This window comes from Mustelus asterias, chromosome 12 (assembly GCF_964213995.1).
Source record: "Mustelus asterias chromosome 12, sMusAst1.hap1.1, whole genome shotgun sequence".
In the NCBI taxonomy this organism is placed as follows: Eukaryota; Metazoa; Chordata; class Chondrichthyes; order Carcharhiniformes; family Triakidae; genus Mustelus; species Mustelus asterias.
This window is the reverse complement of record NC_135812.1, coordinates 17,638,304-17,664,820: the sequence shown is the minus strand read 5'-3', so window position 1 is coordinate 17,664,820 and position 26,517 is coordinate 17,638,304. Positions and strand designations below refer to the sequence as shown.

The following is a 26,517-nucleotide window of genomic DNA, read 5'->3' as shown; positions in this document are numbered from 1 at the left end:
TATGCCCTCTAGTTTTAGACTCCCTTACCTTTGGGAAAAGATGTTGACTATCTAGCTGATCTATGCCCACATTATTTTATAGACCTCTAGAAGATCACCTCTAAGTCTCTTAGGCTCCAGAAAATTAATTCCTGCTACAAACATTTTTTCTGCGATGATTACATTGATAATTTGACTGAAAACATATCTCAGCATTTTCGTTCTAACCCACTCCTCAATACTGATTAGTACATTCAACAAGCATCAGCAGCCATGGTACTCACACTTCATCTGCAAGGCTGAAAAACAATTTGATTTTGGGAAGGGATGATGCTTATATCAAAGGCAAGCTCAATTTACAGTTACCTATCCAAACTCTGCCTTCTCCAGCAGGTTTCGATGACATTGGGAAGGAGTGTAAAGTTCAGATGATTTGTCCTCTTAGCAGTACTGACACCAATGTAACACCTCTACCTTTGGCTCAGTTGGAGCTATTTAAGTCAGTGTTGCCCAAGAATCTAACCTGGAACTGCACTGTTCAACACCTCGCCAGTTTGTGTATTTAGGGTGAGTTTCCTGGCCTTTTGGCTAAGATCAAGTGTCAGATCAAGCCCAAGACAGGGTGCAATGCCTTTTCTTGTCGGCTTGGATCTTGTTTGTCTCTCGTGGGGACCATGAATTGGATTCAACTTGAATGTTTTTTGGAGCAAGCAAAATGGGTGTGTGTCTGCCCAGTCCACGTTCCACATTGGTTTTGTAACTTAGAATGGAACAAAAATTTTAAAAATAACAGCGAAAGCTGTGCAATCTTATCCAGGTTTATTAGTGACAAAAAAAAGGGGTTTAGTTTTGAAGGTTTAAATATTCTTTAAAAGTTTTATTTTTATAGATTACATATTGCACCCAATTTATGCTCAGACTTGCAGCATTCTGGTGTAATTCTATCAGTTGGTGAAACCATCATGAATATACCTTAAGTACTTTCACCAACGAACAGCAATGTAGCTGGTGAAATGAAAGATAGCGTTCTGCCTCCTATTCTAATTCTATTTACGTTACATTAACTCCTATCACATGGAAGAAATGGACAAAGCTGGATTCTTTCTGAAACTGCATTCCGTATTAAGAGAATGCCGGATAATACATCAGGTTGTTAAAAAGGTAGAGGAAATGATTTTTTGCTGTTGCAAATGTAACTGTAGCATTCAAAATAAAGGTGCACATGAAAAGTCTCCTTTCTGGTTTGGTTTTAACTCAATGTTTATAAATGTCATTATTGGCTGCTTTCAATATGAGGATGATGTCTACCCAGGGTTGCGAGTTTCTGCCTTTCATCTTCATGTGCTTAACAGGCTGATTCTTGACCTGCAGATGTTTGGGCACAGCAGGTAGACGTCCCATGAGGTAGGGGATCCGGGATGCAGGGTTGGTTTCCTTTTCTTCAATGGAATGACACCCAATCTCCTACCCCTTGCATGTTTTCAATTCGTAGATTAAATATTTACCATATTTGAATCCGCAGCTGCGTGTGAAATCTTGCTTACACAGGTTAACAGGCTTCACCCTGCATTCAAAAATCGCCTTTGAAATGGTGCAATCCAATAAGCTCCTTTTCCTCGACAGGCTGGTTGAGAAATTTGTTCTCTACTGTTGTCTACCACAAGCCTACCTTCACTGATCAATATACGCATTCCTACAGTTCCACGTGCTATAGGATTGGCCTCACCGAAAACCTCCTAAATAGGGCCCAAGCCATTTGCTCACCATGTAAGTTTGATGCTAAAATAGGGCATCAAAGCCACATCGCAGAATAATGGCTACCGTGATCAGATAATTTCTCACTGTATGCCATGCAAACTCATGAATGGGCCTAAGGCCGCCACTTTTGATCCTGAAACATGCCCAGTCTATGTCAGATTACTCTGGAGGGCAAGGTTTCTCAAGAGCTTGAGAAACAGGTGAACCTAGCTGTTGCACATTGTTACTATGCAATAGCAACACAAGTAGTATTCTCCATGAACTGAGTGCACCCATCAAGTTAAAAAGATGTTTTGCCTATCACACAAATGAGCAACATGGTGTATGAATTTCAGTGCCAATGTGATGCTGGATATATAGGCTATATAAGTCCAATCAATAGGTGGATCATATCAGACAGCACATCCCTTCGGCTGTTCACAATAGGCAAACCACTGACCCATCCAGCCCATGCTTGGAAAACCCAAAACATAGGGCCTGATTTTACCAGTGAGGGGGGTCTACTGCCACTCTGCCCGAGATTGTTGGGGGGGGGGGGGGGGGGGGGGGTGGGGGGGGGGGCCTGCAATCAGTCAGGGTGGCAGAGGGGGTGGGGGGAATAAGGGAGTCAGTAACGTTGTGGGGTGGGGCAATGTCTGTGGGGGCCAATGGTAGCCTTATCTGGCTGGGAGCGATGTGGCAAGGGAGCCGCATTCTATAATTTTTTTTTCTGCACATGCGCAGCTGGAGGCACCGATCACAACTGCAGGATTTCGGGTGCGTTAAGCCCCGCCCACAGGCTTCTACAGCACGATTCGGAATTGCTGATATTTTTTCAGGCAGAGTGAGTATGGGGGCACCTGAGAACTCGGTCTAAAAGTCAGATCTGAAACACTCAAGTCCGCCCAGCACTTAGAATCAAAATGGTAAAATAGGGCCCACAGCGTCCAACGTTAAATGTGATTCTGCGATTAGACAACTTCTGCTGAAGAGCCTGATTGCGTAAAGAATTGCACTGCAAATCAAGTTTAGACTGTTAGTTAGGCTTGCAATGTTGTTCACTTTTGCATGCTAGAAGCTACATATATTCACAAAGGGCCCTGCTCTTTGCAGGCAAAAGAAACATGTCCACACATCGAGCCTTTTTTAACCAAACAAAACCTAGGGAAGTCATTCCCTAGTTCATTCTCGAGGTCAGAGACAACCTGCCTGGTCTGAATTTGAACGAAGCTGCACGGTTAGCTGTTCCATGCAGCATTCTCCATGGCAACACCTCCAGCAAAGAGAGTTCACCTGCCAACCAATCAGCACTCTCTCTTCATGCAGTTAAGTTGTTGTTCCTCCATTACAATTAGAACATTTTTGCGAGCTTTCACGATAAATGAAAAACAAAAACATTTGATAACGTGTTTCTTTTTTTCAACAATATTCTTTTTCTTTTCCTCTGTACCAGCTCATTTTAAACACTGGTAGAAGCCTGGACATGACTTTGTTTGATGAGGGGACCTGGAGAGGCTGTCACTGTCCACAAAATCTTGATGCATTGGTGATCAGACTCAGGAGACTATCAAACCACAATGACCAGGATCACATTGTGGCTGGAGCCTTCTTCCACCTTCAGAGCCATGGTGACACACTGTCTTCCCTTGCTTTGTCTGCCATTGAGGACATTTTGGACTACACTGTCTGGCATCTCCCTCCAACCTGGTCACCATGTGTGGCCATACAGGAGTAAGGAGCTTCTAATGGCATCATTCAGGGGATTACCGGAACACACGCCAAGGTGATGGTTATAACTGCGAATGATAGCCAAATGGCTTCCTGCTTGTGACTATAAATAATACATTAAAGACAAATGATCATGCCTTGAAGAAAGGCTTCTTACCAATATGGTGTTCCCACAAATGAATTGGCAGGAGATACTATGGAAGCAGATCCAAAATCAGCTAACTTCACTTGGCCTGGTTCTGTCAGGAGGATATTACCTGCCTTTATGTCTCTGGTTACAAAACAAGTAAAAATACAATTAACAGTCAACAAATTCAGCAGTCAACTCAAAATATTGTTCATGTAAGCTGTATCAAATAATGTAATGGCAATTTGAGCACATAATCTAGGCTAAGACTCTGATGGAGATGAAATCTTTCAGATGAGGTGTTAAACAAAGGCCCTCTGCGCCTTTCATTCCAATATAACTAACTCAAAGAACAGGAAAATTCTCCTTGGTGTCCTGCCCAATACATTTTCTTCAACCAATGCCTAACGACAGATCAGATGATTTTCATATTGCTGTGTGCAAAACATTCGTCACATTTCCAGAATCTTAACAATTACAGTTCGATAATACTTCATTGACTATATAGCGCTTTAGGACATCCTACGGTTGTGAGAAGCATTCTATAAAAGAATGTCTTTCTTTTTATTGAGTGCAATGGTCCAGTAAAGCTAATGCTTCGTGAATGGGTGCTTCTTAGTATTAACTAGAAACAAAAAAAAAATAAAGCCCAGAAGAGTTGCAGATCAGAGTACAAATTTACACCATTGCATGGTGCGAGTTAAGACATGAACAGCAGAATTTCTGGTGATCTTAAGGTTCACAGAAGGTACAAATTTGGGAGACGAGTCAGAGTACACTGGAATAGTCAAGTCTAGAGGTAATAAGTTTATTTATTATCACCGCAAGTAAGCTTACATTAACACTGCAATTAAGTTACTGTGAAAATCCCCTAGTTGCCACACTCCGGCGCCTGTTTGGGTAAACTGAGGGAGAATTTAGCATGGCCAATCCACCCAAGCATGAATGAGAGTTTCAGCAGCAGATCTACTGAGAGCGAAGCAAAGTTATCTAGAAATAGATAGTTTTTATGATGGTGTGAATGTGATCAGAAGCTCAACTTGGGATCAAATATTCATCTTATCTATATCAAATACAATCTCATACCAGAAGCTGTTTCCCATGTAAATATCAAAAGAAAATTTTCTACCTATGCTTAAATCTTATTTTACTGCATTTCTATGGTAACCTACAGCTCATAATGGTAAATGAGAATCACTGTGTGGTTACTGCAAACTTACGGATAACTTTCACCCAGTATATAAAGTTGTTTGAACATTTGACAACTTCCACGCTTTGCACTTTTGTTTCTTTCATTTACTAAATAATTCTTACATCTTTAGGATCCACATTTTCAGTGGAATTGGACAAACAGAAGAGCACTTATCAATTCTCAGTGCTCTCAGAATAAATTAAATCTGGGTACTCTTAATTTATTGGAAAATCGTCATTGCAATCTTTTAGCGACATAAGTATAACTGTATTTGAGAGACACTAAAAAATGCATCAGTATGCAGAATGTGTTTGAAATAAAAAACTATTTTCAATCTCCAATATTTTCCTTGCTAAATCTGTAAATCAACAATTTAACTTTGACATGTGTTTCAGATCAGTATTGATATCACATGCTATACAGCTGGCAGCCTCTAGTTAGACTGCCTCTGAACCACATGTTGAGCTTTCATTGACACAAACTTGGTATTGAAGTATCAGCCCAAATGCTACTTATTAAAATATTGTCATCCTGATTCAGTGTTCCACTGCAGAGACTTACCTGTGAATCATGTTGTGGGAATGCAAATAGGCTAATCCCTGTAGAGCACCGTGAGTAATGGCTGCTATCTCAATTTCCTGAAGTGGTTTCTTATGAACTGGAATGAAACAATACTTAATAAATGTGCTATTAGAGGAACATTTAAGATTGTAAATCATGATTGGTATCCATTCATTATTAAAGCAATGATGGAAACACAATTAATAAAACATTTTTTTCAATCTCAAATTTTGAGCAGGATTATTTTTATTATTAATTAAATTTTGATTGTTCAGGTTTAAGGATGATACTTGCCAAGTGTTCCATAGCAATCTAAGGCTTCAAATGAATATTACAGGTTTTCTTTACCTGCGCCTGATGGAAGGCTAAACTGACTTTTATTATATGCATGAGAGAGAGAGAGTATTAGAAGGAGGGACAGAGTACTAGCATCACAAAATCTGCTCATTACAAAAGAATAAAACATGTATCTGAACATGAGCATCAACATTCATGGAAAGATAGGAACTGAACTGTTTAAATGTGTACATTTGAACCAAAGCATTAAGAAAATGCATAGAGTATTAGTGCAAGACAAATATAGACCTATATTTTCACCTTTATTCTGTCAACTGTGAAAACAGCACAACCTGCCAACAAATTGCCTTTAATTTCCTCCATGAAGGTGGTAAGAATGGAATTGATTGCATAGGTGGAAAATACAACAAAAAAATTTCAAATAGGCGAGGCGTGGGAATCAAATTTTCTCTGCACCACCACTATTTTCATTGAAATAAAAGGCTTAAAGAATTAAGAAAATATTTTGTATTTATTTTAACAAGAATCAAGGTTACATTTGAACTCTAAATATGGTGAGCTCAATGATGTAGTACTGAACAACCCTGATTGGGAGGTCCTAACTTCAACGCTTTGTGTGCACCGAGTTAGCTCATTTCAACTTTAGTGATGTATAAAAACAGAAACTGGTGGAAATACTCATTAGACCAGGTAGTTTCTGTATAGACTTGAAAAGTTAGCGTGGTTTCTCTTTCCACAGAAGCACCTGACCTCGTGAGGATTTCCAGCACTTCCTGTTTTTATTTCGGATTTCCAGCATCCAGAGTGCTCATCTTAAGCACGACCAGAGTGACTCTTGCTGAAATGTTGTGTGGGGGCAATAAATGAGCACCACCCCGCTCCCCCTCCCAGTTGAGGTGCCACACTTTGCAGTTGAACAGCTTAACAACATTTAAGTTGAAGTTTTATTACCATGATTGCCATATTGTAAGGATGCAGAAAGGAAGGGAGAGTAAGAATGAAACTGGAAAAAAATGACAAAATACTTAAGCCTATATACAAGATAGGTCTTCGTGTGCAACTAAATTTATTGCTCAGGCTATACTAGACTGTACTGAATTCACTGTTTGTAACTTTAATTTATTTAGGAAATGGCAAACAAGAAACATTAAATTGAAATGCTTCAGAGCATCAGAAAGAACGAGTAGGCCATTTGACCCAGTGAGCAGGCTTTGCTCTGTTCTATTTAGATATGTAGTAAAATTGAGATTCATATATCAATTACTTGAATAGTGTCCAATATCTCACTAAATGTTTTCTGCAGATACTTGAAAGGAATAAGCAGAGAATTGAATTTTTTTTTACCTTCTAGAAGATCCGAAGCAGACCCTAAACAGTACTCCATGACCAGCTGCAAAAAGAGCAAAACAGCTGATAAAATTATGTTTAAAACAGCTTAACTAAGTTAAACAATTTTTGGATATTCACAGGTCTCATTAGAAAGAAAATGGGATTGCCGCATCTCTAATTATACAGCAAAGAATGTACACTGGATACATGTTTAATGAAATGAAATTTCACCTTTATTTCCATCGATTGAAAATGGATTATTAGATAGGTATTTTAAAAAAGGTTTCATTTTGATCACCATTAGATGTTAATGTAATAAAGCAAATAAGCCAAAGAGATTTGTGCATAAACATTTATTTCTTATATTAACCATTTGTAACCAACTTTGTCCTTCTGAACAAACAGTTCCAGCAACTAAATTGCAGCTCTCAGACTTTGAAGCCTGTTTAAACAAAAATTTGTTTTCCAATAGCTCCAAGATTGAAAACAACATTCAGCATAAAATTACTAAGGAGCTCTAAGATATTTCATTAACAATATACACAGGTGGCATGCAGTCAGTTTGCATATTGGTAAATAAATTACATTTCTTACCCAGGCTGTATGTTCCCTTAGATAGCAACCTTTGTATTCAATACTATTTGGATGTCTTAACTTCTGTAGAAATTTGACTTCTTTGATAATATCCTGCCATTTCTGTAAGAAATGTTTGTAATGGTTAGCAAAATTGCAACATATTTTTGAACCTAGTTTAAAACAAATCACCAACAAGGACAAAAGATATTACATTTGATTTTGCAGTAAAAATACTGGAGAGAATGTCAATGCTCTATTAATATTAAATAGTTTGTCAGCCACTACTGGATATTGCATACAACCAGTTAAATGCAGAAATCAGGATTTTGTCCTTCTCAAGAAGCTTTACTAAACTGGTATTTTACCCAGAGACTCACTATTGGATCATATGATGGGTATGAAGTTGCTGCATTTACTCACCAGATACCCACTAAAGTTGGCAGAAATGAAACAGCTTGCCCATTTACTTGCAAGTGGATATTTAACTGTGCAATTAATCTTAAATACTGCCAATAAATTCCCCAGCACCGAAAACTAACAGGTGTGGAATCTCTATCCTTCATAACTATTGTTTAAGTTAAAAAATATATATACTTTCTAAACAAACCCTTCCTTTCTGTCTTTTACCTCTTATCTTGATTCTGATCTTTCTTTGGATCTATTTTGCTTTCTGCCCATGATTTGCCATTGACTTAAACATTCTAAATTATACTTCCTGGTTTGGACCCTGTACCCCCTGTTAAGAGTTCTTCAATCTGATTGGTTAAGTAGATACACAGTTGACTGTCTGTTCACACAGATCTCAGACCCTCAGTCGAGGGCATTCTGCAAAATGGATTTCTAATTACCGCAAATTCCAGTGCAAAGCCTACAGGAAGTCGGCAGGCAAGTGTCAGCATTATGAACTTGCCAGTGAATGTAAAATTCAGGACAGTGACAAAGCAATGGCACTCGCTGCTGACCCCAAAGAAAACTGTCCACAGTGATCTCTGTGGCAGGAATTTCCCCTTTCCTGAAGTCAGCTTAAATTCGTGCCAAATTACAGATCTCAGTGAAATAGATGATTGGGACACACACAAGGGATTAAGATTGAAGACAAAATACCATTAAAAAATTCAAAAAATATTTTAAAGATGTAGAATTTATCATAATGGAGGAATTTGATATTCATCAAATATAAAATTACTCTATCAGCACCAATGAGACAGTTCAACAGTAATTATGAACTTAGTACACCAATAAAAAGCCAGCTTTACTTTATTCAACATGAAAGACAAGAGCTTGGGAGTATTGTCAGTTCAAATGCTTCTAATTGACTACATTCTGGGGAGGACATCACCAGCACAACCAATGGAGCAGCACCCGAAACAGCGACTTCACAATTGACTGCACATGTGCAGACTCCAGAATTTGCTGTAGGTTTTAGAAGAACAATGGCAGAAAATGGTGACAGTTTCGCTGTGATTAGCACAATAAGATCGCGACCAAAAACAATGGGCGAGATTCTTTGGTTTCCCTTCAACGTTTTTCATGGTGGTGGGAGGCGACGGACTGTTCATTGGCGACATGGTCCTCTGGTTCCACCGCTGTCCAGAGGAATTCCCACTGAAGCCACCCGACGCTGCTGTGAAATCCGCCGCAGGGGGTGCACTGTCGACAGAACCAGAGAACCCTGCCGACCTGAATGGCTGGTGAATTCCGGCCAATATCTTAATCTCGAGTGCAGATTCATCCTCAGACTCAACCTTCCCTCATCTAACTATAACCCCCATTCACTTTGACCAAACTTTAGATCACCTCTCCTAATCTTTCCTTTTTGCTCAGTGTCCATTCTTTTCACATGACAGTGTGATGGTATCTTGAGATATTTTTCTATTTTAAACAGGTGACATAAATGGAAGTTGTTATTGAACAGGATGCTAAGGTTTCAAATAGTCTGAGCCAGGTAGTGGGATAGAGTTTTTGGAAGAATCAATAATGGTTTACCTCATCCTGATGTTTCAGTTGAAGTTATGATTGAGTCATGATTTAACTGCTTGTTTGGTGATCAAAGGTGATTGTCGGTTTGAGGGAAGTGATGCAGAAACAGCTGGGTGTCACCCACATATGTAATCAACCGGATCATCTGCAGATGATGTCATAAAGAGGCAGCATGTAGACAGAAGGAAGGGGATGAAGCCTGGTAGGATTATGAAGGTGACTGCGCAAGGGCAGAGTGTGTCATTTTTGAAAATATGTTGGACAAGGCAGCAATCATAAAGCTGAACAATAAAAGAGAGGAGGAAGACAGCATGGTCAACTGTAAGATGAAAGGTCAAGGAGCACAAAGGGTGATAAAGCACCTCTTTCAAAATCACAAAGGATGTCATTGATGCTTTTTCTATTGAAGGCCTGGAGGAGTGAGATGCTTGGAAGCTATACTGACGTCAGCCCAACAGGGAGCTTTGCAGAGATGATCATGGATCATGGGCAAGATTCAGCATTATGTCTAACTTTTTACATCAAATACATCAGGACTCCACATATAGATTTTTAAATGGGCAGTTTTGCAAGGACTGGAACTGAGCAGGCTGCTTCATCATTAGTACTTAGCATTAAGGTCACACACCAGATCTGAAGCCAATTGGCATTCTTGCAGTATTAGTGTAATTTTGACCTCCGGACAATCCATAGCACTTGCAGCTAATTTAGGTAGTTTTGGAGGAGGAACAGAGGGAACCTATGGTTGATCGAGCAGCAGGACAGAAGGGAGGGAACCTGTGTCCGGAGAACGTGGAGCAGCAGTATGCGAGAGACAGGAAAGGGGTGGGGGGGGGAGCCAGTGCTTGTAAAAGCAGCTCTGGCTGTGTCAGAGAGAGAGAAAATGAGAGAGAAAATATGAACAGGAAAGAGACCAAGGAAGAGGAGGGATCTCTCAGTTTATTTCATTTATGCAAATGACTTCCCAACTCTTAAAAATATTTACCTTTCCTTCTAAAGCCCTGCTCCTGAGCCTGGCTTTCAAGTTTACAAATTTGCTGTAACAACAGTAACCAAGTGAGAAAGTAAACAAAGTTAAATCCTTTCCAGTTGTCTTTTTTATCATCTCTATATTTGTCTAATAAATTATTTGCAGTGAGGTTTACAGGAGAGAGATCTGGAAGAGGGAGAATATAAACCGAGGGAAATCCAGTTTCTGTTTCCTAAGCTCTTAAAAAATGTTTCTGCTACACATGTCTAATAGTACACATTTTTGCTGTTGTTGTGCATGTTTTTTTAAAAAGCTTTGATTTGTAGACAAATTGGAAACTCACTCGATTTAGAAGAGTCCAGCATTTCAGGCCTCGGGTTTGCTTCAGAATCAGCCACTCGGAAGAGTATGACAGGGTGGACGGGGTGGGTGAATGATGAAAAACTGTTCAATTATTGTTGACTTTTCGGCTGCCTGCTGAGCACCAAGATTAGTTTATAATTTAAAGCTTTAGATCCAAAGAGCCTATGAAAAAGCAGCCCTCGAGGAAAAAGAAATTGACCCTGGTAATCAGTGTTGTAAATGTAGATAAAGCAGGTAATGAATATTGACCAGGACACCAGGGAGAGCTTCCATTCTCTTGATCATTTTTAAAATTAATTCATGGGATGTGAACATTGCTTGAAAGGCCAAGGATATAGCACTCCCAAATCGTTCTGGAAAATGTGATAGTGAGTCTTTCTTGAACTACAGCAGGTAGGTGGGAAGTTTCAGGATTTTGACCTGAGTGTGAAGGAATGGCAGTAGAAGCCGTTGATTTAGATGGTTGAAGAAGCCTTGGTGAGTTGCTGCAGTGCATTACGTAGATGTAATCACTGCCTGTTGGCAGTGGAGGCATTGAATGTTTCAGTGGTGGATGGAGTACCAATGAAGAAGTTGCTTTGTGCTTGACGATGTTAAGCTTCTTGAATGTTGTTGGAGCTGCATTCATTCACAGAATCTTTACGGAACAGGAGGCCATTCAGCCCATCAAGTCTGCATTGGCTTGGTGAAAGAGCATTCTACCTAATTCCACTCCCTTGCTTTACCTTGTAATCTTCTTTCTTTTCAGATAACAATCCAACTCATCTAGAATATCTAGATCAAACCGGCCTCCACCATCCTTTCAGGAAATTCATTCCAGACTCCAGGTGAAAAAGTTTTCCTTAGATCACCTCTACTCCTCTTCTCCATTATTTTGAATCTGCCTTATAGTTTGATATACTGATGAGAGCAAACAGTTTCTCACTATTTATCCTGTCCATACACATCAGGATCTTGAATACCTTTATTACGTCCTCTCAGCCTTCTTTTCTCCAAGGAAGACAGACCCAACTTCTCCAATTTATTTTCATAGTTACAATTGTTTATCCTTGGAATAATTCTTGGCAATCTCCTCTGTACTTACTCTCTCTCCAATGGATTTACATCCTTCAAGTATGGTGCCCAGAACTGGACACAGTACTCCAGGTGAAGCCTAACTGACAGAACCCAAACTGAGCATTGTTGAGGTTATTGGTAAGTGCTGGTTGAAAGCACTGACAATGATAGCTTCCATTTCTTTGCTGAAGATTGGGAGAGCACCAATGAGGAGACCAATGAGGAGACTGGATTGGACTTGTCATGCTTTTCATAGACAGGATAATCCCTGGGTAATTTTCCTCTTTGTCAGTGTAATAGCTGTAATGGAACAATTTGGCTGGGGGAATGGCTAATTCTGGAGCACAACTCTTCAGCACTCCAGGCAAGATGTTGTCAGGACCCAGTGCCTTTGCCGTATCTAGATTTCCTCATCTGTTTCTTGATATTATGTGGAATGAAATAAATTGGCTGAACACATGCATCTGCGTTAAATGGGAAGTAATGCCATGGGATATTTTGGCAGAAGGCAGGGAATTATAGGTCAGTTAGTTTAACATCCATTATTAGCAAGACACTGGAGTCAATAATCAAAAAGGAAATAGCTAATCATTTAGGAAAGCTGAATATAATCAAACCTAGTTTTATGAAAGGTAAATCACGTTTGACAAATTTGCTCAAATTGAGGATGTAACAGGGAGGATAGACGGAGGGGTACCAGTAGATGTAGTGCACTTAGATTTCCAAAAAGCATTTGACAAGATGCAGGTGCATAAAGCAAAAGTCCATGGAATTGGAGGAAGTGTGTTAGCATGGATTTAAAATTGGCTGTCACATAGAAAAATGAGAGTTGGAATAAATGGGTCCTTTTCAGAGTGGAAAGATGTTAACTAGTGGAATACCACAGAGGTCAGTTCTTGGCCTGCAACTGTTCACTATTTGCATTAGTGACCTGGAGGAAGCAACAGAATGTAAGGTTTCCAAATTTGCCAAAGATACGAAGATAGGTGGAAGGACAGGTTGTGATGAGGATACAGGGATGTAGATAGATTGGGTGACTGGGCAAAAACCTGGCAAATGGAGTTCAATCTGGGGAAATGTGAGGTCATACACTTCCGTAGGAGGCATCAAAAGGCAGATTACTATCTAAATGGAGACACACTGCAGGTGAGTGAAGTACAAAGGGATCTAGGTGTTCTCGTGCAAGAATCACAAACAGCTAGCAGGCAGATCCAACAAGTAGTTAAAGCGGCAAACAGCATATTGGCCTTTATTGCAAAAGGGATTGGAGTCAAAAATATGGAGGTTTTGTTGCAATTGTACAGGGTGCTGGTGAAGCTTCACCTGGAATATTGCATAGTTTTGATCCCCTTACTTAAAAAAGGAAATAATAGCATTGGAGGCAATCCATAGGGAATTCACCAGCCTTAATCTGGGATGAGAGGGTTGTCCTATCAAGACAGACCAAATAGTCTGGGTCTGCATTCCTTGGAGCTTAGAAGAGTGAGTGGTAACCTTATTCAAACATATAAGATCATGAAGGGGCTTGACAGAGTAGATGGCGAGATGTTTTCACTGTAGGAGAGTCTCGAACAAGCAGACATAACTACAAGATAAAGGACTGGTCATTTAAAACTGAGGTCTGTAGAAATTTCTTCTCGCAGAGGATGGTGAATCTCTGGAATTCTCTGCCTCAAAGGGTGGTGGAGGTTGGATCATTAAAAGTGCTCAAATTGGATGTGGATAAATATTTGATAGATCGATCAAGGGAGAGAGGGCGATGAGGAAATGGCACAGAAAAGGAGTTGAGGCTAGCATAGATTAGCCAGGATTGAATTGAATGGTGGGACAGGCTTGAAGGGCCTGGTGACCTACTCCCTCTTCTATTTCTTGTACCCTTGTGTCAGGGTTTAATGCCTTGGTTTAATGTCTCAGAGGAAAGACAACACTCTGACACTATTACACTAGGAGCGTCAGCCTGGATTAGGTACTAAAATCCTAAAGATCTATCATCAAGGAAGAAATAGCGAGACATCTGGATATAAATTGTCCCATTGGTAAGATGCAGCATGGGTTCATGAAGGGCAGGTCATGTTTGACTAATTTGATAAAATTCTTTGAGAACATTACATGCACAGCGGACAATGGGGAACCTGTGGATGCGGTATATCTGGATTACCAGAAGGCATTTGACAAGGTGCTGCACCAAAGACTGCTACATAAGATAAAGGTGCACAGTGTTACGGGTAATGTATTAGCATGGATAGAGGATTAGTTAACTATCAGAAAGCAAAGAGTGGGGGTAAATGGGTGTTTTTCTGGTTGGCGATCAGTGACTAGTGGTGTGCCTCAGGGATCAGTGTTGGGACCACAATTGTTTATGATTTACATAGATGATTTGGAGTTGGGGACCAAGTGTAGTGTGTCAAAATTCGCAGATGAGTGGCAGAGCAAAGTGTGCAGAGGCCGCAGAAAGTCTGCAAAGGGATTTAGATAATCTAAGTGAGGGGGCGAGGGTCTGGCAGATGGAGTACAATGTTGGTAAATGTGAGGTCATTCATTTTGGTAGGAACAACAGCAAAATGGACTGTTACTTAAATGGTAAAAAATTGTAGCATGCTGTTGCGCAGAGGGACCTGGGTGTCCTAGTGCAAGAATCACAAGGAGTTGGTTTGCAGGTTCAGCAGGTAATTAAGGCAGTAAATGGAATTTCGTCCTTCATTGCTAGAGGGATGGAGTTTAAAAACAGCGAGGTTATGTTGCAGCTGTATAAGGTGCTGGTGAGGCCACACCTGGAGTACTGTGTACAGTTTTGGTTTCCTTACTTAAGAATATACCGGCACTGGAGGGGGTGCAGAGGAGATTCACTAGGTTGATTCCGGAGTTGAGGGTTGGCTTATGAGGAGAGACTGAGTAGACTGGGGCTATACTCATTGGAATTCAGAAGAATGAGGGGAGATCTTATAGAAACATATAAGATTGAGGAAATAGATAAGATAGAAGCAGAGAAATTGTTTCCACTGGTGGGTGAAACTAGAACTAGGGGGCATGGCCTCAAAATAAGGGGGAGCAGATTTAGGACTGAGTTGAGGAGGAACTTCTCCACACAAAGAAATAATGTAGGGAGGAGTTATACAATAAATGGCAGAGTCATCAGGAGTATAGAAACACAGAGGGACCTAGGTGTGCAAGTCCACAAATCCTTGAAGGTGGCAACACAGGTGGAGAAGGTGGTGAAGAAGGCATATGGTATGCTTGCCTTTATAGGACGGGGTATAGAGTATAAAAGCTGGAGTCTGATGATGCAGCTGTATAGAACGCTGGTTAGGCCACATTTGGAGTACTGCGTCCAGTTCTGGTCACCGCACTACCAGAAGGACGTGGAGGCATTAGAGAGAGTGCAGAGAAGGTTTACCAGGATGTTGCCTGGTATGGAGGGTCTTAGCTATGAGGAGAGATTGGGTAGACTGGGGTTGTTCTCCTTGGAAAGACAGAGAATGAGGGGAGATCTAATAGAGGTATACAAGATTATGAAGGGTATAGATAGGGTGAACAGTGGGAAGCTTTTTCCCAGGTCGGAGGTGACGATCACGAGGGGTCACGGGCTCAAGGTGAGAGGGGCGAAGTATAACTCAGACATCAGAGGGACGTTTTTTACACAGAGGGTGGTGGGGGCCTGGAATGCGCTGCCAAGTAGGGTGGTGGAGGCAGGCACGCTGACATCGTTTAAGACATACCTGGATAGTCACATGAGCAGCCTGGGAATGGAGGGATACAAACGATTGGTCTAGTTGAACCAAGGAGCGGCACAGGCTTGGAGGGCCGAAGGGCCTGTTTCCTGTGCTGTACTGTTCTTTGTTCAAAGGGTTGTGAATCTGTGGGAATTCCCTGCCCAGTGAAGCAGTTGAGGCTACCTCATTGAATGTTTTTAAGACAATGATAGATAAATTTTTGAACAGTAAAGGAATTAAGGGTTATAATGAACGGGCGGGTAAGTGGAGCAGAGTCCACAAAAAGATCAGCCATGATCTTATTGAATGGCGGAGCAGCTCAAGGGGCCAGATGGCCTAACTCTTGCTCCTAGTTCTTATGTTCTTTAAGATCTCATGACATTGCTCACAGATGCTGAGCAACAGGCATGGGTCTCTGACAGATACATTGACCATTTTTAATAGTCAGCTAACAACCAACTGAAGAGTTGATATTTTACAAGGCACTGAGATTTCACAGGCAGAGGCCTGAAGCTAATGTACATCAGATCAGGCACTTCAACTTTTCTGCTGTCTTCCACACAAGCTCAGCAAAGTAAGATCCAAGCATACTCAAAACTCAAGTTCAAGGCCCTGAGGGACAAGGTAGGCCTACGATGCCTAAATGTACTGGATCGATTTCCAAGATTCCATGAACAACTTTACAATCAAGTTTAAAGATTTGGCAATTTTTTTAAAGTTTATCTCAGCTGCTGATAACAAATATTTTTAGCACTATGTGATGACCTAACAAGAAAGCAGCTGAAAAGAAAAAAAATACTTGGGTATGTTTTTCATTGGTTTCCCCTTCTCCTTGCTGATTGCAACTGCTGCTCGTTTCTTATATACTGTTTGCACTTGCTTGCTCGGTTTCTTGTTAATCCACTCATCCAGTTGTGGTTTGTTGTTTTTGACAGAATATGATGTTTTTACCACTAGCATTCAAGTGTTAATAAACTTGGTGCAACAAAATAAACAACACCTCAGAATAATGATCTGTTAGATGCAATAATTCTTAATAATATAGATAGATATAGTTAACAGACTATATTCGATGTGCAAGTTTAACTCCTACTGATGCCATTTCAAAGGCGATAAAATGTTATCTCCCACTTTATTTAGAAATTGTGGAAACCACATCAAATACAGCAAATGATAAAGTGCACTACCCCCCACACTTGTAATCCAATCTGAAATACTTTTAAAATCACATCCTCACTTTTCAATAGAGTAATACTATTGCAGCATTGCCTTTGAGGTGATGTTTGCTGTTGAGGTGAGTTATAATATGAGGTGCAGGACCAGAATTTCACAACCCTGATACCAAGAAACTATGTTTTTCTGAATATCACACTTCAATATTTAATGATAATCTCCAAAGGTTCTTAGAGCTGTTAATTATTCCAAGTAGATTTAGGTAACAATACTTGTAATGACCGTGGAGTTCAAAATCACAGAAGTCAGCGTGTGTGAAATTGCAAGAAAGATCACAGAATACCTACAGTGCAGAAGGAGGCCATTTGACCCATTAAACCTGCACTGACAACAATCCCATCCAGACCCTATCCCTTTAACCCCATGTATTTACCCTGCTAGTACCCCTGACATTAAGGGGCAATTTAGCATGGCCAATCAACCTAATCTGCACATGTTTGTACTGTGGGAGGAAACCCACGCAGACACAGGGAGAATGTGCAAACTCCACACAGTCACCCAAGGCTGGAACCAAACCGGGCCCCTGGCGCCAGGAGGCAGCAGTGCTAACCACTGTGCCACGTGCAGATCATTTTCTCCTGACCATTTTCAGCAGCGTGTTGATGTTGCTCCCGCAGAACCATCAAGTCTATTGTCAGATCATGTGCAATAATTTGGCATAAATTGTAAATTCTGATGTAAGGGTTGTGACTCAAAGGATACCACAGTAATTCAGGAAAGAATCCCGCTATTGTATTTGAAAAGACAACTATCCCAGATGCACAGAATTTTGCTCATCAGTTGTACTCGAGCAACAATGGTTTCCTTTGGTAGGAATTGGTGTTGCTAGTTACTCAAAAGTAAAAATCACCATGTACCTTTCCGTGACAGTTAACTACTACATTAGAACACTTCAATCTAAAAATATTTAGGTTAAATTACAATTAAATATTTAAGGATGTCAATTTATTTTTGGATGTGCATGACCTGCATATCTTGTAATTTCTCAGCTTAGAGTTCTGCATACCATAGCTATGTTTTGTATTTCTCTACAGTTTAATGTGCAAGAATCATCCGTTTACATCAGTCATTTCAAGGGAGCTGTGATCAATGTCACAACAGCCATAATAGTGGTCAGTTCGAATTTGGTTTAATGTTGGTACTAATATGCTCAATCCAAGGTTAACATGATGATACTAGAGCAGAGTCTGCAGAGAGATTTGGATAGGCTAAGTGAGTGGGCGAGGATCTGGCAGATGGAGTATAACATTGACAAGTGTGAGGTTATCCACTTTGGAAGGAATAATAGTAAGATGGACTATTATTTAAATGGTGAAAAATTACAACATGCTACTGTGCAGAGGGACCTGGGGGTCCTTGTCCATGAATCGCAAAAACTCAGTTTGCAGGTGCAGCAGGTGATCAAGGCGGCAAATAGAATGTTGGCCTTTATCGCAAAGGGGATGGAGTATTAAAGCAGGGAGGTCTTGCTGCAATTGTACAAGGTACTGGTGAGGCCGCAACTGGAGTACTGTGTGCAATTTTAGAAACATAGAAAAACTACAGCACAAAACAGGCCCTTCGGCCCCACAAGTTGTGCCGAACATATCCCTACCTTTTAGGCCTACCTATAACCCTCCATCCTATTAAGTCCATGTACTCATCCAGGAGTCTCTTAAAATACCCTATTGAGTTCGCCTCCACCACCACTGATGGCAGCCGATTCCACTCGCCCACCACCCTCTGTGAGAAAAACATCCCCCTAACATCTCCCCTGTACCTACCCCCCAGCACCTTAAACCTGTGTCCTCTCGTAGCAGTCATTTCCACCCTGGGAAAAAGCCTCTGAGAGTCCACCCGATCTATGTCTCTCAACATCTTATATACCTCTATTAGGTCTCCTCTCATCCTATGTCTCTCCAAGGAGAAAAGACCGAGCTCCCTCAGCCTATCCTCATAAGGCATCCCACTCAATCCAGGCAACATCCTTGTAAATCTCTTCTGCACCCTTTCAATCTTTTCCACATCCTTCCTGTAATGAGGCGACCAGAACTGAGCACAGTACTCCAAGTGGGGTCTGACGAGGGTCTTATATAGCTGCATCATTATCCCCGGACTCCTAAACTCAATCCCTCGATTGATAAAGGCCAAAACACCATACGCCTTCCTAACCACCTCCTCCACCTGCGGGGCCGATTTTAGAGTCCTATGGACCCGGACCCCAAGGTCCTTCTGATCCTCTACAGTACTAAGAGTCTTTCCCTTTATATTGTATTCCTTCATCCCATTTGACCTGCCAAAATGGACCACTACGCATCTGGGTTGAAGTCCATCTGCCACTTCTCCGCCCAGTCTTGCATCCTATGTCCCTCTAACTTCTGACATCCCTCCAGACTATCCACAACCCCACCAACCTTCGTGTCGTCGGCAACCTTACCAACCCATCCCTCCACTTCCTCATCCAGGTCATTTATGAAAATGACAAACAGCAAGGTCCCAGAACAGATCCCTGGGGCACACCACTGGTGACCGACCTCCATTTAGAAAAAGACCCATCTATACACACTCTCTGCCTCCTTTGGGCAAGCCAGTTCTGGATCCACAGGGCAGCAGCCCCTTGGGTCCCATGCCCTCTCACTTTTTCTAGAAGCCTTGCATGGGGGACCTTATCGAACGCCTTGCTAAAATCCATATAAACCACATCTACCGCTTTCCCTTCGTCAATGTGTTTAGTCACATTTTCGAAGAACTCCACCAGGCTCGTAAGGCACGATTTGCCTTTGACAAAGCCATGCTGAGTATTCTTGAGCATACTAAACCTCTCTAAATGCTCATAAATCTTGTCCCTCAGGATCTTCTCCATCAGCTTACCAACCACTGAGGTTAGACTCACCGGTCGGTAATTTCCTGGGCTACCCTATTCCCCTTCTTGAAAATAGGAACCACATCCGCAATCCTCCAATCCTCCGGCACCTCCCCCGTCTCCATCGACGACGCAAAGATCATCGCTAGAGGCTCTGCAATCTCTTCCCTCGCCTCCCACAGTAACCTGGGGTACATCCCATCCGGACCCCTTATCTGCAGAAGGATGTATTGGCCTTGGAGGGAGTACAGAGAAGGTTCACCAGGTTGATACCGGAGATGAGGGGGTTAGCTTATGAGGAGAGATTGATTAGATTGGGTCTGTACTTGTTGGAGTTTAGAAGGCTGAGGGGAGATCTTATAGAGACATATAAGATAATGAAGGGGCTAGACAGGGTAGAGGCAGAGAGATTCTTTCCACTTAGAAAGGAAACAAGAACAAGAGGACACAGCCTCAAAATAAGGGGGAGTCAGTTTAGGAGAGTTGAGGAGGAACTTCTTCTCTCAGAGGGTAGTGAATCTCTGGAATTCTCTGCCCATTGAAGCAGTGGAGGCTACCGCGTTAAATATGTTTAAGTCACAGGTAGATAGATTTCTGATCAATAAGGGAACTAAGGGTTATGATCTTATTGAATGGTGGGGCAGGCTCGAGGGGCTAGATGGCCTACTCCTGCTCCTATTTCTTATGTTCAAAGCCAATTATAGACACTTTCTGCTTATGATCTAATTTTTGGCATGAAAATAGAAGTAAAAAACATGCTACAATTCATTTGATACATTCCTTCCACAGCTGTTAGGAAGTCTTAGTTCTACTGAGATTTCTTTCTGCACTAGCCTGCATTTTGTTTATTTAGCAATTTTAACTCTGTGCATCCAAGGGGGGGGGAAAATCAACCTTTTATATCAGAGCTTCTCTATTGTAAAATTAAAACCCCTGGTTAAAAACCTGTTTCAAAAGCCAGCTAGTTTATTTAAGTCAGTTCCCATCTGCAAAGTAGGTGGTGAAATCCATTACATGTTAAAAAGATAACTTGTATTTATTTATCTAATGCCTTCAATGTAATGAAATGCCCCAAGGCACTTCACAGGAGCATTCTAAGTATCACACCTAACCACAGAAGATGTTAGATCAGTTGACCAAACGTTTGGCCAAAGTGGAAGGTTTTAACAATTATCTAAAAGGAGGAAAGCAAAGTAGAAAGATCAAAGGGGTGTAGAGAGGGAATGCCAGAGTTTGGGACTGAGACAACAAAAGACATGGCAATTATGGTTGGGAATACACAAAAGAGGCCAGAATTATAGGAATGCAGATATCTCAGGGGGTTGTCGGTTGGTAGGAAAGGGCATGACCATGGAGGATTTGAAAACAAGGATGAATATTTTAAAAGCAAGATGTTGCTCGACTGGGAAGCAACGTAGGTCAGCGACCACAGGGGTGAAAGGAGAGTGGGCTTCCTACAATTTAAGACACGGGTAGCAGATGACCTCAATTTTACGGGGGCTGGAATGTGGAAAACCAGCCAGAATACATTGGAATAGTCGAGTCTAGAGGTAATGAAGGCATGGATGAGATTAGACAAAACTGAAGTTGAGCAATGTTACAGAGGTGGGAATAAGAGAAAGAGGTGGGAATAAGTGACATGAATTCTTAAAAGTTAAATGGCTAGATTTGGAAAAAAACAGATGCAAGTATGGCCAAAGGTTGTAGAAACAAAATGTTTTTTGACAATTAAGTTTGATGTTGCAATAATAAAGCACAGCCTGAGATATCAGGAAGCAATTCAAATGTATTTTGAAATTAGACCAAACACAATATAAATAGAAGTATACAATATTTACCCGGACTTTGCGGTCAACAAAGCAAGGATGTTTGTTACTGAACTCGAAGAAAACTATGCTGAGGAATCTAGCAACTTATGGGAAAAGAACTTTAACCTCTGTTAATGGACAATAATTGCAGCATTGTTTAATGGAGATTTCTAGCATCGAGCTTGCGTGATATCAAGATGCTGAAACAGCCAAATGCATTAAAGAATTATCAGACAGCCAACAGGAAATGTAAAGCACCAATAATCAAATCACTTCTCAAGAATTGAGGGGACAAAATGAAGATTGGGGCATACGCATGGGGTTAGGGTAGAATGATCAAAACAAAACTTAAAATTTAGTTTTAAAAATCTACTATTTAATTGTGAGACGAGAAATCTAACAACGTTCCACAAATATAAAATTACTTCAAGACCAGATGCAGCAGCTATTATTCAGCTCACCATTTAGAAACCCAGTTAAATCTCACCGAGCAAGGTTTCACTTTTTATGGGATTTATAACAGCAATACAAGAACAATGGTGATTTTACTGATATTTGGCTCTGACAGTTCACTGCCACAAGCCTCTCAAATTCTGGGCCATTGTTATCTGCTTTAGTCTTATGCATTGCGTGAATAGAAATATAAGCAGTTGAGTCTGGAATTTCCCAAAATTGTCAGCAGTCTAACCATTAAAAAATTAAGATGCCCTGACACAGCTCTTTTCAGTAAACAAAAATCACTGCACTGTAAAATGGCTTGACCAGCATCTTAAGACACCCACCCACTGCTCAGCATTTTTCAATATCAAAAATTTCTGTGTTATTGGAGGATTAACAGATAAGAAACAAAGTTCTAAATATTCATGCGTGCAAAGAATGAAATGCTTCCTAGCTTTTGACCACGCATTCTCTATTTAAACATAGCTTAAGTCAATAGTTTTCCTTTCATATTTACACATTTCCTTTGCTTCTGGCAAGTCAGAGGATAGACTATAATATAACAATATGGGAGTTCATGACATGTAAAGTTTAGCATCAGAGTTTTGATTTACAATGACTGAACAAGTAATATAGCATGTTTATTAATTCACACTTTCACTGCTAATCTGGTCATCATTTTTTAAAACCAATTTCAGTTTTTGAAATACCAAAAATTTCAGTTTCTGAACTTTATCATCTAGCTTTTTTTCAAGTAATGTTGAAAAGGCAATAAATCAAATTTGCTGGCAAAAGGGAAAAAACATCTAATTTGACCAGGTTAAGTGCTACTACTGCATTCTGGGGAATTGTGCACTTCCTATTTATTTGATCTGCCATCATTGGCAGAGGTCACTACATTACATTAGTGACATTTCAAGAAAGTACATTTTTGGCTGTAAAGCGCTTTAAGATGTCCAGTGGTCTATATACCTACTTTATTTACTATAAAAATGCAATTTTTTTTTACTGCACTGGTAAGTATATCAATCACAAAATCCTTACAGTGCAGGAGGTGGTCATTCATAGAATAGAATCCCTACAGTGCAGAAGGGGGCCACTTGGCCCATGAAGTCTGCGCCAACTTTCTGACAGAATATCTTACCCAGGCCCTCTCCCCCACCCTAACTCGTAACCCCACACAATTACCATGGCTAATCCACCCAACCTACATACCTTGGGGCACTAAAGGGCAATTTAGCATGGCTAATCCACCTAGCCTGCACATCTTTGGACTGTGGGAGGAAACTGGAGCACCCAGAGGAAATCCAAGCAGAGGTATGGAGAACGTGTGAACTCCAAACAGACAGACACCCAAGGCCAGAATTGAACCCAGGTCCCTGGTGCTGACAGGCAGCAGTGCTAACCACTGTGCCACCCTGCTGCCCATCGGATCTGCACTGGCTTTCAAAGAACATTCGGCCATGTCCCACTCCCCTGCATATCTCTATAACCTTGCACATTCGTTCTCAGATAGCAATCCAATTTGTTTTTGAAGACCTCGATTAAAACTCCTCCCACCACTCTTGCAGATGTTCATTCCAGACTCCACCATCCTCTGCGTGAAAAGATTTTCCTTCCATCAGTTTTACTCCTTCTGCCGATTTTCTTGAATCTGTACCCTCTGGTTCTTGAATATCCTACCAAGTCTCCTCGCAGTCGTCTTTTCTCCAAGGAAAAGTTTCAATTTCTCCAATCTATCCTCATAGCTACAGTTCTTCATCCCTGGAATTATTCTTGTGAATCTTCTCTGTACTCTCTCCAATACCTTCACCCATCCTTAATTATGGCACTCAGAACTGGATATATTACTCCAGATGAGACTTAACGAGTGCCTTATACAAGTTCAACATTACCTCCTTACTCTTGTGCTCAATACACCTATTGATAGAGCCTAAGGTACCATATGCTTTATTAACTGATCTCAATATGCCCTGCCATCTTCAATGACTTCTGCACGTATCCACCAAAGCCCCTCTTTTCCTGCACCGCCTTTAGAGTCTCTCCCTTTATTTTATATCTTGTCACCCCAAATTCCTCTTGCCAAAATAAACATCACACTTCTCTGCGTTGAACTTCATCGTAAGAAGTTTAACAACACCAGGTTAAAGTCCAACAGGTTTATTTGGTAGCAAAAGCCACACAAGCTTTCGAAGCTCTAAGCCCCTTCTTCAGCTTGTGTGGCTTTTGCTACCAAATAAACCTGTTGGACTTTAACCTGGTGTTGTTAAACTTCTTACTGTGTTTACCCCAGTCCAACGCCGGCATCTCCACATCTTGAACTTCATCGTCATTCGAATCCACTGACATGTCTATGTCCTTTTGAAATTCAAGACTATCCCCCTTTCCAATCTCCGTATCATCTGCAAATTTTAAAATCATGACCTGAACACCATAATCAAGGTTATTAATATAATCAGAAAGACAAGGTTCCCAAACATGACCCCTGGGGAACTCCACAACAAATCTTTCTCCAATTTGAAAAACAAGCATTTCTTGGCCATTTGGCCCATTTTCCAGTGCGTCATTGACCCTAATTTAGCTCGATTGAGTAGTTTAGGACAGTAGCAATTTGTTTATCTGGGTCAGATGGAGGGTATGTCGGGTGGGGAGTAGGTCATCCTCCCCAGAGGTATTCCCTTTTGGGACTTCTGGATTACTCTCCTTCTTGAGACTTGGTTCCCTTGGGGATGTAGTATCCTGTTGGCTGCAGGTCTCATTGCACATTCCCCTCTCAATTAATAGATATTCAGATAATAATCTGCCTTTATTTGCCATCTTGGGCAAAAAAAGAACCATCTTGGGCGGCACGGTAGCACAGTGGTTAGCACTGCTGCTTCACAGCTCCAGTGATCTGGGTTCGATTCCCGGCTTGGGTCACTGTCTGTGTGGAGTTTGCACATTCTCCTCGTGTCTGCGTGGGTTTCCTCCGGGTGCTCCAGTTTCCTCCCACAGTCCAAAGATATGCGGGTTAGGTTTATTGGCCATGCTAAAATTGCCCCTTAGTGTCCTGAGATGCATAGGTTAGAGGGATTAGCGGGTAAATGTGTAGGGATATGGGGGTAGGGCCTGGGTGGGATTGTGGTCGGTGCAGACTCGATGGGCCAAATGGCCTCTTTTTGCACTGTAGGGTTTCTATGATTTCTTTGCTTAGTGATTATTGATTTTGTCCCGAACTATACTTTGCAGAAGTTTCCGTACTACACCACTGAAGTCAAAGTGACAAGTCAATGGTTGCCGGCTTTGTCCTTGCACTCCTTTTAGAACAAGAGTGTAACGTTCACATTTTTCCAGTCCTCCGGCACCATCTGCGTTTAAGGAAGACTGGAAGATCATTCGTGCCTCGGCAATTTCCACACACGCTTCACTCAGTAGTCTTGGATGGATCCCATCCAGTAGTGGTTCCTTATCAATTTTAAGCAAACAGAGCCTTTCTCACACTTCCTCAATTGTAAATGTTCCTAGTTTACCAGCCACCACCTCAGCTTGGGTAGCATCGTCTTTCTTTGCAACGACAGATGCAAAGTGGTAAAAATATTTGGAATTAAGAATCTACTGATGACCATGAAACCATTGTCGATTGTCGGAAAAACCCATCTGCTTCACTGATGTCCTTTAGGTAAGGAAATTTGCCACCCTTCCCTGGTCTGGCCTACACGCGACTCCAGATCCACAGCAATGTGGTTGACACTCAATTGCCCTCTAAGGGCAACTAGGGATGGGCAATAAATGCTGGCCAGCCAGTGACGCCCATGTCTCATGAATGAATAAAAAAGAAATTCATTTAATACCTCTGCTATGTCTCCTGCCTCCATATGAAGTCCACTTTTATATCCCGTATTGGCCCTACTCTTTCTTTTACCACCCATTTATTACTTATATACTCATAGAAGACTTTGGGATTCCCAAGTCCATAATTGAGGTATTGAAGCAAGCTTAAAAAGAGATTTAGAGAATAAAAGAATTGCAAAATATGTAATTTTATGTTATATAATTTAAAACCATGTTAGAAATGCCATTTACAAAGAAAAATGGCTGACTTTTAAAAAAAATATCGAGAGATTGATTCAATTTATTCATCAACCATTGTAAAAAAATGTTTAGGTACATTTTTCCCCAATTATAAAATGTTTGTTTAATTATTCTGATACATAATCCATTGGAGCGGTTAGCTGGAAGTGATTCAGATTAAGCCAACAGTGTTGAGTCGATTTCCACTTTGGCTGAGGTAGACTTGGGACCCGTCTTCTCGCCCTGCCCAGAGTGGAAGGCAATGGCAAACCACTACCAACGAAAAGACTGCCAAGAAAAACTGCTCTGGATGAAGCATTGGCAGGCAACGAGCCAAAGGGCCTAGCGTCAGGCAAAGTATACACATTTTAAAATCCATTCATTGGATGTGGGCGTTGCTGGACCAACACTTATTGCCCATCTCCAAGGATATTTAAGAGTCAACCAGATTGCTGCGGATCCGGAGTCACACATAGGCTAGACCAGTTAAAGATGACAATGTTCCTTCAACATTAGCTAACCAGGTGGGCTTTTAAAATGA

General features: G+C 41.1%; 1 protein-coding gene across 4 annotated transcripts in view; it reads right to left on the bottom strand.

Moving 5' to 3' along the window:
• taok1a (TAO kinase 1a) overlaps window positions 1–26,517 on the bottom strand; it is a 156,687-nt gene that overhangs the window by 43,129 nt on the left and 87,041 nt on the right. For all 4 annotated transcript variants that reach the window (XM_078224842.1, XM_078224843.1, XM_078224845.1 and 1 more), the window contains exons 4-7: window positions 7,545–7,646; window positions 6,966–7,011; window positions 5,325–5,421; window positions 3,602–3,715 (exon numbers count right to left, since the gene is read on the bottom strand). In XM_078224842.1, the coding sequence (XP_078080968.1) occupies window positions 3,602–3,715; window positions 5,325–5,421; window positions 6,966–7,011; window positions 7,545–7,646 (359 nt within the window). The remainder of the gene's footprint in view (window positions 1–3,601; window positions 3,716–5,324; window positions 5,422–6,965; window positions 7,012–7,544; window positions 7,647–26,517) is intronic.